Raw genomic sequence first — 13,061 nt, forward strand, 5'->3', positions numbered from 1 at the left:
CTCCGAGGGTTCTATAGCAAAAATAATACTTTAGTTGGATTAGTTAGTAGTTAGTTGCAGTTAAATTAATAAGAAAGTAGCACAGTGTGAGAATGCATAAGGATGACAGCATTAATCATCGCAAGCGGTTACAAACCCACAGGACAGTGGATATAAGTTTCTGTAGACATTAAAAGTATACAGTTATTTTAATCAAGCCAATCAAGAGAGATATTATGTAGAGAAACACCAACACTGCACTCGGTTTCAAAAAGACACTTTTTTATTTGATATGATACAACAGTTTCTACTCAGTCAAACATGGCATTAAACAACCCACTCTTGGTTTTATGTCCTTGCTTTTGGTTCTCTGTAGTGGTATTACATTGTGTTAATGTAAAACTGCCTGATCAGTAATTCCTATGAAAACATGCCAGTGCACATAAACTGCGGATGGATTCTGTGAGATGGTTCCACTCACCTAATGTCTCACCTGTCACTTTACTTTGTTGAATTTTATTATTGTTTTTCAGACAGATTATTGAGCAGCTTTTGCTTCATTGTGAGCACTGAAATATGAGGCCTATTGATCTTTGGTGCAGCTAAACTGGAAGTTTAAGCCTTGTGGGGACCTCTACTGGCCACAAAGAAGAACTAACCTGATATTGGCAGGCTAGACCCTTTCATCTACTCCACTCTCCTCTTTTTGTCACTTAGGCATTACAATCCAGATAGTAATACAGATATCTACGATTGTTTAGTAAGAGTAGTGGCAAAAACTATGGAGTGAAACGTTTGAGTGGTGAGCTGCTGTTTTTGGCACTGTTGTCCGAGGAAGAAGGAGCATGCAGATTCATCAGTACCACTCTGTTTATCCAGCAACATATTATCCTTCATTTTAACCAAGTGGAACGGTAACATTTCTTGGCATACCTGGGTCATTCTTCATCTTACAAATGGAAACGTATGATTACCTTTATGGTATGCACTGTACAGTATTTAGTCCGTGAGGGCAAAAGCTAAGAGATTATAGAAATGGTGCACAGCCTTGACATGACAAGAGTGGACTAATAAAACAATTCACATTAGTTTAAACCAATGCACTTTTGAGGACTTGTGTCGCCAAAACCACAAGCAACCCACTTCAGCCTGGAAAGAAAGATCTGTGTAAAGTAGCATTGTGCCAGTCAATCACCAAGGAGATGTTGCATGCAACACTTTGGGTCAATACAGCAGTCCCTTTGAATGCACCTACTGTATCTAGCAACTCCTCTGGAGTTGCCCAAAGAGCACAAAGTATTCTTGAAGTGACGTCATACCCACAGAGAACCTCCAGGGAGCTCCCTCACACCTTTTTTTGTCCAGATCAAATGAGGGCCAGTCAAACAGAATAAGAGAGTACACAGGAGCTCTCAACACTGTGGCAAGAAAGAAAATTCTTCGCTTTCACTTTAAATTCGAGTGAGTAAAGTCCTTGTAGCATGTTCACATCAAGTGTTCTGCCTTTCCCATTCTTGTCGACATAAACAGCAAACTCAGTTGTCAGCAGGGGAATGACAAAATGTGTTAACGTAGCTGTACTTGTCTTCACAATGGGGCATCAGAAAAAAAAACAGAGAGTCTCATGCACTCAAACACATCCACACATTGTGGCATAAACATACATCCAGGCACACACATAACTCCAGTGACCGCCCCAATTAGGAATGGATATTTCTTCTTCAAACAAATTCCCCTTGCCCTTTGAAAGAGAGAAGAGTCTGGTATACAAGCTCTCAAAAAGGTAAAAACCAGAAATTTACTGAGTGCTCATTGAGTGTTCTCACTCTGAGCCCAGTAACATCCATCTGGGTGCTGTTCATGTTCAGTCACCTCCCATTGAATGGCTCTCTAAAAACAGGAGCAAAGTCATTTTATAGTTGCAGCCCAGAATTCCTTCATATGTTCCTTCAGGTTCCTTCATTATCCTCCAGAAATCATGACTGAAGCAGGTACGGGTCCAGCTTGGCATAAACAGACAGTAGACAAGTCTTCTTGTCTCCACAGCTGTGGCGTTAGCTGCTGTCCTCCTGACCCAGGAGACCGATAGTATCGGAGTTCATAGGTCATCCTCGGCTAGCTGAGCCAGGTTGCTAGGACGTCGTCCAACTGAGAGGCCCGACAATGGAGCCTGGCTCCCAGCATCAGCAGCCTGACCCCTTCGGCAGCCCTCTCCTGCTCTCTGCTGGGGAGAGAGGGAATATTCATCACACGGCTATAACTTACTTCCATGTACTGCACTCACATATCCCCTAATAATACTTTATTTTCACTTTTAGCCTGCCAAACATGGAAAATTTGAAAAAAAAATGTATATCAGCAATTTTTCATTTACGGCCTCAGTCTAAAAATGCATTGGCCCAAGTTCCATCTATTCAACCCAGTACAAGTATGGGAAATGATTGTCTGCTTTTGATAGGTATCTCTGTCTGATTTCCTTGTCTGGCTCAGCCTGCTTCCTGTTTGTTTTGTACCAACCCTATCCAGCCTAAGTAAACAGAGGGAGAGAACAACAACTGCTGGCCCGTTCACACGGTGATGACAGAGGTAATGTAAAGCAAAAAGCAAAAATGTAAAAACAGGATGCTCCCACTGTTGACTGGCCACGTGGTTAAAACTTCAAATTAAGGATAGACATGCCTGAAACTTTGGAAAATGTTATATTTTGTGTAAAACACTGAGATGTGGGAATTTCCCTTCTTTGTATTCAACTAACGAGATAAAAAGATAAAAAGATAAAAAGTGCAACTAACCAATAATCCATTTCCTATGCTGACTTTTATTGATTCCTTTTTCATCCAGTAGGGGGAGAAATAACTCTTCTTATGACTCAACAAATCCCTTCACTGTATGCATGTCTAAATAAATGGTTACCATTTACTAAAGACTTTAGTAAATGGTAACCATTTATCTTTTAATTAACATTAATGAGCACATTGAAATTATTGTTAGACGTTGTACAATGGCCCATTATTTTCCCAGTGGTTAGTTTCCTGTGGCTTGTTTTGTCATTAATTTTCCCAATGCTGGTGTTGAATAATGACTGCTAGACTAGCCAGGAGCACAATGTGCGGCTATGTGCAAAATAATGACATTGAGGCCCCCATATAGACAGCTTTGTCTCTAAATGCATGCATATACACTACCTGTGCACTTTGTGTGGTGTGTGTGTACAGCCCATTTGACACAGCTTGACAGTTTGGCTGATCGGTGAAGCCCAGTTGGACATGTGACGGAGAAACAGTGCGGGAGTCAGCAGGGCATGGCTGGACCACAGTGGGCTGCAGATTCAAACAACAGGTAGGTCACTCCCTAACACTTTAGTGTATGCACACGTTACCATTTGCTCTTTTTATTATTCCATTTGTGTGACAGTGCAGTCCTCCAGCCAAAAAAGCTTAAGACATAAGCAGGCCTGGCAGTGTCATAGGTGTTCTAATAAATAGAAATACTGTGTTTGAGTGGGCAGTTACTGCAGGACAGTGTCACTGTATGTAGGGCAGAGAAAGACACAGCTAAAGAAACCTACATCCCGCAGTGAGTATGTCTCGCTGGGTCCTTGGCCCTGGCCTTGGCTGGGCAGGTAGAGCGTGGGCAGGGAGGTGTTGTGAGAGTGAAGAGAGGGCAGCTTATGACGGTCAATAGAGGCAGAGGAGTGCGGCCGAAGGGCACTGGTAGCAGACAGAGGGGGCCTCATGCTGCGGCCCAGGCTATTAGACTTGCTCTCTCGCCGCTGGTACTCAATAGGTGACTGTAAGGCTGGAAGACACAGAGGAACAGAGACAGTTCTTATAAAGATCTACACCTGGTTCTGAATGTTTTACAAAGCATTGTATCATGTGGATTCAGCACTTATTTTGTCAGTAACACTTTACTAACCTAACTGTTTTGTCTGTGTTGCACAAAGAACTCAGTGAATGATACCTGTCAGAAAGCCTAATAAAAGAGGTCTAAGATTATGGAAGGCCATATCCACTGGGGAAAAAGGTGGAATTGGAATTGTAAAACTGATGCAAAGTAAAATTTTGATATACCTTGTCAAAATGGTGACTAAGAGATCCAAAATCAAAATTTTGACTTAATATTTTACTTGTCTATCTAATCTAATAACTATCTTATGATTTAAGCACAGTATTTCATAATGTTGACTTACCATAACTAATTTTTATTTTTGATTCCTCACCTTTTTTTGGAAGGAATGGGCTTCCATAGAACAAGACAACATGGTCAAACAAAAAAAAAGCTGTGTAAAATGCATGTGAGCTGACAACAAAGTCAATAAATAGAAAAGCAGAAACATGATTCAAGGATCGGGGGGATGTGGCATAGTCTTCAGAGCTCAGCTGGGACTTACCATTGAGGAAGTTGCGCTGGGATTCCAAGATCTGAACAACATCATTGACCCAGGCCCTGCAGATCTCAGGGGAGGAGGCCTGCAACTGGAAGTGCACCATACTCCCGTCAGGGTTGCGTGATGTCAGCGCAAAGCGGGCATCATCGGCATCCACACTGGGCTCCACCCCCAGGCAGCTCACCTGGAACATATCACATCTGACTAGCATCTGTGAGGAGTCCATCCTGCTGAGTTGCTTGTTAAATAACTCTAACACATGCAAGCCCCTAAAAAGTCCCTGCCGTGAAATTATGTAACATGGCCTGATTTAGGCAAGAATTAGTGTAGATCTGTGGACTCATAACCTGGGAGTAAAATGTACTTTCTCATGTTTTGGTATTATATTTTGCTAAAACATTCACTGAGGCTCAGCAGGTGCCTACCTTGATGCTGCTCTTAAAAATGTATCCAGGGAGTGAGAAACCTTTCTTCTTGTCAATTGGCTCACTGAAGATGACCAGCTGCTCAAACAGGAAGACCCGTCTTTCCTTGGCTCGGGACAGGAAGCCACTGTCCTGCTCGGTTACAGTGAAGGTATCTTGCTGGAGCAGTTTGCCCTGTGCTGTGATCTTCCCCTGGTACAACAGCGAAGATAAACACAACAATCAGAGGAAGTGGTTATGGTGTGGTTTTCATGGGCTGAACAGTTGGCATGAGAAATGTTTTGAAGACTGTGAAGGATGGTCTAAATCTCTGAGACGTACCTCAAAGCCTTGTAGTCTGCCGACATTCATCATGTCATTGCAACGTTTTGGCACAAAGCACATTACTTCAACTGCTTTCTGTTTAAAAGACAAAAGTGAGGTTGTTATCAAGAATACTAATAAAAAGCATGGCTTTGCACACACTTTAAACCTTATATTTATGCATCAGGACACCCACTTCCAACTCCTCCGTGTCCATCCCAGCTTTGGTGTAATACTTCAGGAAGTCCTGCTCAAATAAACACAGCATGGTCACCAGAGCATTCCAGGTTTACTGCTCAGACTATAGTGAGGACATCTGGAGCAGTATTTATGGGTGTTGAACCTGCCTTTCATTTGAATGCCAAAGGGCAAAGTTTTATATTTAGACAAAGTTTTATACCAGGGATGTCGTTTTATGATCTTCAAAGACTTTTACGTATGATTGTTTAAATCCTATGATAAGAATGGAGTCTAATTATGTAATTTGCCTCTTCCTCTCTGGCTGGAAAATAGCCTGAACATACAATGTGTTGGTGTGTCTCCACAGAGCGGTGTATATGAGTGTGTTTGTGTGCGTGTTTGTATGTTTACAACCCTGTGATTGGCCTTGCTGTGTGCCAGACAGCTGCATAGTGAACACCAGTATGTCTGTATATGTATAGGTGTGTGATCAACAGTACAGCAGTGCTCTGCTTTTCACCTTCAGCAGCAGCTGGTATTTCATGATCCTCTGGACAGGTTTGATGAGCAGATCGTTGAGCTGCAGCCTGTGGCCCAGCTGCTGCCGCAACTCCTGACAGCAGAGACGGACACAACAACGCGACACCAGTCAACATGACAGTACAAAACACGGCAGCTAATGGCCAATATAATCCCTATAAGACAATATATCACAGGGATTATACTATTTGTCTATTTGTCTTGTGTTTACTGTCAAGGAAAAGGAAATGATTATAATCGTAATAATAAATGGCAGCTGAAAAGACAACCACATGGCCACGTATAAGAACAGTTAGACATTCATGCATACTAAATGAATAATTAACTACAGGCCTGAGCAGCAGGTGACCAGTGTATCATGGATGTTTCTCCTGAATCAATAAGTCAATTGACAGAAAAAAACAACTTTTATAACTAAATAATCATTCAAGTAAAAATTCCAAACATTTCCAGGCTGCAGCTTCTCATATGTGGCAATTTGCTGGCTTTCATTTTTGAAAATTGAAAATTTGGGGGTTTTGGACCATTGACCAGACAAAACAGGTCATTTGAAGATGTCACCTTTGACTTTTGATGGACATTTTTCACAATTTTCTGATATTTTATATACAAAACATTGATCAATTACTTGAAAAATACATATAGGGTATAAACACATGTATAAGAGGTACTCACCTCAAAGTAAGTCTCGATATACTCTGAGACGATATGTTCCGACTTGGGCTTGTTCTGACAGTATACTACATACATATGCAGACGCCTCTCCTGCATTACAAGCCAAACAAACATCTCATTACAAAATCATTCAGCTGAACCTTTGATACAAATTAGCCACAAAGTGAAAAAGACTTTAAGACTTTAACATGAGCCTCACCGTGAGATATATGTATCTTTAATTGCCTTACAAATAAATGAAAATGCCCCTGAAAGTGAGCAACAATAATCAATGTGCAGTGTCTTTGGTTGCTTTTGAGAGCAGAGCAATAATGATTTGTTCCAGAGTGTGGGGCCTTTGAAGCTGACTGTCTGGTTAGCGCTTCTGTGACTAATTGGCATGGGAGTACAGATGTGGCAGTCCTGAAAGCCCTAATGGAGTTACATGTAGATGAGCATCAGGTTATGTTTAATTTACCCAGGTTACCCTCAGTGTAACCAGACCCTTTTAGAGACTGCCAATATAAGTCTGTACCTAGCAACAGGCTGCATGGCTCTGTAACCCCTAGAGACCAGTGAGCTGTTCCACCTGAATATAGACATCGTGTAATTCTGCAGAAGACGGCTGCGTGTGAAATGAGGGAGTGTACTGTGAGTGGAGTGTATCTGTCCACCAACATTCAGTATACCAGTGTGGCTGCATGTTTACATGTGTTTATATGTTGCATGTGTGTGAGTGAGCACACATGTTGCATATTGGTGACACAGCTCTTGTTAAAAGCGAATTTGGGTTTTCTGCTTTTCATTAGGGCCATGTTCCCATGTCTCTGTGTTTTCACAGTTTGACACCAAGCTTAGATTTAGTTACAAGTTTCTTTATTCCCCCCACAGGCTTTTTAAGTTGATTATCCAGTGGGCTGAGCCTTATTGAATTGTTTAAAGAGCTACAGACAGAGAGAGTGAATATAGCAAAAGAGAGACACAGACATTTAACTTAATCATCTTCAGACAAGAAGCAAAGCCAAGTTGGTCAAATTACCCATCATGTCTACCCAGCCTGCATGTGCCACCACTTAACCAATATACATAGATCTAATTTTGCTCCCTGTATAAGCCCTGTTACCCTATACCAGCTCAGGCTCTATTCTATTCTAAGAACAATATACTTAACAGTGAATCTCAGTCTTACATGCATCACTTAGCTTCATTCTTCAGCCAAGATATGTAGGAAGAAGTAGGTCGCCGTTTTTGGTGGAAAAAAGACTTCATATCAAAGAGCCTGAGCTGAGTGTTTATTATTCCTCATCTTATTCTTGTTGTCGTTTCTGGCTGTTTTTTCCCTGGTGTTTCCTGACCAGTCCAGCCCAGACTGGAAATCAGCCAGTGTGTCATTCGTGTGTATGTGAGTGTTTGCTGTGTGCACTGTTGCAAAAACACAGCCTGGACTGAGACGTATCAGTAACAGGGAAGTGGAAGGAGAGACGCTGGCAGCTGAGAGAGCAGGAGAGAGGTACAGTATAGGATAAACAGGAGCTCTGCATGTTTTCTTAGCTCTATTTACCCTCATGCCAAACAGCACAAGGAAGCAGACCTAGACACTTCCACTAACGTCTGCGTGTATGTGTGTGTTTGTGAGTGTGTGTGTGTGTGTGTGTGTGTGTGTGTGTGTGTGTTTTTCTGTGTCTGTGTGTTTCTGTGTGTGTCTACACGGTAGTCATACTCACATGTTTAATGAAGAGCTGAGCCAGCCTCTCTGGCTCTGCCAAACACTTCTCCAGCTCTCCCAGGAAGTAGCTACAGAGAGAAAACCCACATACACACACACACACACAAACATACACACACACACAAGCACAATCATTCCCAAAAAGGAAGGTCAGATTTGTCTCCTGACCTATTGTTCCTTTGTCCTCCACTCAGCCACAAACATTATACTCTGCAAATCACTGTTTGTCTTTTGCTTTGAATACAACTGGAGCAAACATAGAATGTAATTTTTAAAAAATCAGGGACTTACTCTTTATGCCAGTCAAATATTTGGTGAATGTTCCCAAAAACAATCTTGTCTTTACCCTTCATGTCCTCCGGTATACTTTTGGAGTTCATTGTGCCCATGTAGCCCTGCAAGGAAATGACAGAGCTGCTGATGCCTGTTTACACCCACAAAAACCCCACACCTGGCTCTGATTAAGACCAGTTAATAACTAGGTTGTTATAGCACACCACAACGATCACAGATCAGCTATTATAGAGCTTTTATTAACTTTCAGATTGCAAGAATTCCTCTCTGAACCAAAATATCTCCAGCTATTTAATGGAGATGGATCGCCTTGTAACATAATACTCTTCATGCTGATAATTCACAAAATTTGCTTAAGACTGGAGATGCTGAGATGGAAGCAGACCAAAATGTGGAGGAATTGTGATGATAAGGATTTAGAGCTCTCTCTGACAGACTGGGTGGATGACTAAGTTCCGTCTTCTCTTTCAGTGCAGAGTGTGTGTTCTGGCATTCTGTGAGGTTTACCTCCACTATGAGCCCCAGGTCCACCACATAGTGCTTCTCTGTCTCAATGAGCTCCTTCAGTACATACCTGTAAAGATACAAATGAGGGAGGATTAGTGTTAGAGTTATGCTATAGAATCTTGGTAACACTTTAGTTTCCTAATAATTTTCCAGAAAGGACATGATACCAATTTATAATTTCATAGGATGTTTCCTGGAATGGACCATGTTATTTGGTACTAGGAAAATGGAGACAGTGTTCAACCGGTACACTTTCAATTAAATAAATCAAATTTATTAGTGTAACCTACAGAGTGTTTTAGTCAGCGCACAGCAGATCAGCTGAACATGCAAACATGCAAAATCTGAGTGTGAAAGTTTACACTCACCCTGGAAGTAACAGTTTCAAGAAATAATCTTAACTCAATTTCCACTGACTAGCTTTTTCCAGGGCTTTCAACTGCATCTCACAGACTACATCAGGCAATGGAGTTTAAAGGTTGCAGTAGTAAGTGGACCTTGAGTTAAGATTGTAAAATTTGTTTTTATGTGTGAGTGTGAAATACAGACAAGCATAAAATTCTACAAATATGAAGAATAAGGATTCCAACAAATAAATGAATATTTTCCAAGGTTAAATGGGTCTCTGAGATTTAACCCAGTTAGCAACTGCTTGTAAACTTGACACAGCTATGTAACTACTATATATTCCACTATAACTACTTTGAATAATATCCTGGGTCGTTCATAAAAACTCAAATAAATACACAGGTACAAATTACATAGTTCTTTCTCAAGAAACATCCTAGGAAATGTTTCATAAATTAGAAAGTACAACAAAGCGCTACTCAAGTTTTACTTTTCTGCATTTTAGTGCAGCGACCTACCCTATAGACATTTTCAAAGCAGACATTTGTCTTGTCAGAGTAGGAAAAGCACCAGTAATCACATTAACAATGGCTTTGTTCTATTCAAAAGTGTTCAAGTAAGCCACAATGGTGTGACAGTGAACCAGCATGCACAATACCAGGACCCTGAAACTGAAGCAGCAAAATGGAATTCAGCCATCAATAATTTTTTATTCACAGCTGTGCTTTTCCTACAGTGACATGTCATAATGTCATCTGTTAAAAAAGGCTTGAGATTTGTTGTTTTGTTTACTTTTTTTGCCACATTAGCAGCATGGCTCTGGGACGAGCAATGTCAGTCATTTTTTCAGTTGGTCAATGACTTTGGACAAGTATTGGATGGTTTGCTGGACTGAAATTTTGTGCAGACGTGTGGTTCCCAAATGATGTATCCTAATGAATTTGGTGATCCCCAACTTTTCATCTAGTACCACCATGAGGTCTAAATTTCAGTTTGTCAAACACCTGGTTTATGACTGTCTGCTACATGAGATTCCCAGTAGCCTCAGTTGCTAATTGACAAATATTAGCATGCTAAAATGCTAAACTAGCATGGGGAACATGGTTGACATTACCTTCTAAACATCAGCGTGTTAAAATTATGAGCATAATAAGATTTTTGCAGTTCATATAGTGAAACACATTCCTCGATGACAGCTACATTATACATAATGTTGTTTGTGCCATAACACATTTATTTACAGAACATGTTGCAGGATAGTGCTGCCATGAGGATTATCACTGGAGATAAATTATGTGTTTGGATCTTTACATTGATAAAACACATACATGCTTTTCTCTAAGGCACTCCTCCTTTCCTCCTCTGTGTCAGCCACAGCTGACCATTGGCTGGAGGTGTCATCCATCAAGACAGAGCCGCTGTCATCTGGCAGAACACTGGTGGACTGAGTGTCCTAAGGAGACAGAGACAGACAGAGAAACTATTTATCAAATGTCCAGTGCCAGTAATGTGGATCATGCCAGGAATAAAGTAAGCAAGGGGAGATAAAGAGCAGGAGAGAGATGATAATGATGCAGGTTGCCAAGGTGACCAAGTAGAGTAAAGAGACACGAGGAACAGAGATTGAATGATAAGAAGATCAGATTTAGATAGTCACCATTAATGATCCGTGCTGTGCCAGCCACAGATAGATGGAGAGAAAGATTAAAAGATAAAGACAAAGAGTTAGAGGGAGCAACAGGTTCCATAGCTGTAGGAGATGACAAATAAAGCTGTGAAGGTTCTTGATAGAGTTTTGGCTTCAGAGGAAGAGGAATACAATTACTGCACATTCGCTGGCAATGGCATTACATTTCTGATTTATGTGTGAATTAATAAATCATTTTTTCTTGTTTTGCCACCTGATGATTCAAATGTAAATACATCACACGGTATTTGTTTTGTTATTATTTCTGCAGCACTACTAAAGCAACATCTGCATCAGTACTTCTTAGTACTGCCTTATTGGCTGCAAATAGAAATGCACGTAGGATAAACCCAAGGTTACTCTGATCTAATCGATTGTGTTCATGTGTTGTGTACATGACCTCCTTTCATGCTTTTTCCTGGAATTGATATAATTTCCTGTGGGGGTCCTGGTGCAAATACAGAGTCATTGTGCAAACCACAGCAAAGCTTGCAAAGAATAAAATGATTACTAACTCAGTGGATGCACGCTTCACATCTGCACCCTCCACCTTCACGACCCTCATATTTGTGTAACTTATTTCTCTCTCATAATAAGCATCACCTTTCTATGTTTGTAAAATGACTCACTGCCATTCCTCTGTAGATAGTTACTATTATATCTACTTACAAAGTTCTCCCCTCTATTTTTAGCCATGTTGTTCAGCTGTTTCTTTTAAGGGCAGCCGTCTGTCTTCACCTAAATCCCTGTGTTCCATTGTCCTAGTCAAGCAAAACCACCCCACCTTAAACACATACACAAACACACCACAGACATGTGCCTAATTCCTCAGACTCCGCTGGCAGGCGGCTGCCCGGTGGAGAAATAAATAGATTGATCTGACAGAACTTTTTCTCCTCTGGCCTAGTTCAAGTTGTGAGCTTTCTTTTTTGTAACAGTGATGCTTGAGAGAGAGAGAGAGAGAAAGACGAATGAAAGAGACAAAGCGAAGACAAGGGTCTAAGGAGAGACAGAGAGGCTCCACAAAGACCCTCGCTCCCCCAGCTCATCTTGCCCTGCTAGGAGTGCTCCAGCCTAGCTGACAGGTCTCCCTGGCTCCCTGATCGCTTCCAGATGTGCTGTGGCAAAGCCCACAGGAAAAATTCCCCTCGTCTGTCGTCTCCCTCTGTTGCAAGTTTTGTTTTTATGCTCAGAAGCCCACGACAAAAAACTGACAACAGTTTTAGTAAAAGCTGAGGTCATACTTTTGTGTAGGATCTTTAAAAAATATAAATCTTAACAGTTCCATCTATCAAGAACGGGGTTGTAACTAATTATTCTTTCTCAAAATCTGAAAAAGTGTATGGGTCAAAAAATCTTAAAAACAATAAAATAATGTTTTTGATATTAAAACAAAAAATGTTTTATAGGGTTGTACAATAGCAGAATGCTTTTGCTGTTTACATTTGTTGTCCAAGAGCACAATGTTGATCTATTATTCTATAATTTTATATTTATAACTATGGCTCAAGTTTTGCACTGCTGCTTTGGGGATTAATAATCCACTGTTGGAACACATAAAATGCTGAAAATCAGCAGTATTAAAATGATATTAAAGGGATTTTCATAAAAAGAAATGCTACTCTTTATGGTTTTAAATGTGATGTTTTTATCACCAGTTATCAGGCATCATACCCAGGTATATTTGCTGATGTTTGAAACTGATGTGTTTTTACACTTTCAGCAGAGGCATCAGCAATTTCTTAGTTTTTAATGGGATGGAGCAGACCATTCAAAGGGCCCATCAATCCTTAGACATTCAAGCACAAATCAAAGGTGTGGTACTGTGCCACGGAGGAACACAGGTCCATGGTCTCAAGTGCTGAAAACTGCAATTTAACAGCATTTTTGCCAGTGTGGCTTTGAAGAGATCTCACAATAACAGCACCACTCATTTCTTTTCACCATTTCTTTTCCTGTTTCACGGAGAAACTGTTCCTTCGTTGTTGTTTTTTTATCTGTGTGGGTCGATATGACAGACTGTACAAA

General features: G+C 40.8%; 1 protein-coding gene across 5 annotated transcripts in view; it reads right to left on the reverse strand.

Moving 5' to 3' along the window:
* Window positions 1-240: 240 nt before the first annotated feature.
* Window positions 241-13,061, reverse strand: part of arhgef25a (Rho guanine nucleotide exchange factor (GEF) 25a) — a 44,574-nt gene continuing 31,753 nt past the window's right edge. For 2 of the 5 annotated variants that reach the window (XM_044211363.1, XM_044211367.1), the window contains 13 exons: window positions 10,675-10,799; window positions 8,999-9,065; window positions 8,489-8,592; window positions 8,196-8,265; window positions 6,493-6,582; window positions 5,798-5,890; window positions 5,294-5,344; window positions 5,116-5,193; window positions 4,795-4,986; window positions 4,373-4,553; window positions 3,548-3,777; window positions 3,165-3,299; window positions 241-2,200 (listed from right to left, as the gene is read on the reverse strand). In XM_044211363.1, coding sequence (XP_044067298.1) covers window positions 2,078-2,200; window positions 3,165-3,299; window positions 3,548-3,777; window positions 4,373-4,553; window positions 4,795-4,986; window positions 5,116-5,193; window positions 5,294-5,344; window positions 5,798-5,890; window positions 6,493-6,582; window positions 8,196-8,265; window positions 8,489-8,592; window positions 8,999-9,065; window positions 10,675-10,799 — 1,539 coding nt within the window. In that variant the 3' untranslated portion in view covers window positions 241-2,077. Of the gene's footprint in view, window positions 2,204-3,164; window positions 3,300-3,547; window positions 3,778-4,372; window positions 4,554-4,794; window positions 4,987-5,115; window positions 5,194-5,293; window positions 5,345-5,797; window positions 5,891-6,492; window positions 6,583-8,195; window positions 8,266-8,488; window positions 8,593-8,998; window positions 9,066-10,674; window positions 10,800-13,061 lie in introns of all 5 variants that reach the window. The other 3 variants (XM_044211362.1, XM_044211365.1, XM_044211364.1) reach the window with 2 other exon arrangements.

Source organism: Siniperca chuatsi, linkage group LG10, assembly GCF_020085105.1.
Source record: "Siniperca chuatsi isolate FFG_IHB_CAS linkage group LG10, ASM2008510v1, whole genome shotgun sequence".
In the NCBI taxonomy this organism is placed as follows: Eukaryota; Metazoa; Chordata; class Actinopteri; order Centrarchiformes; family Sinipercidae; genus Siniperca; species Siniperca chuatsi.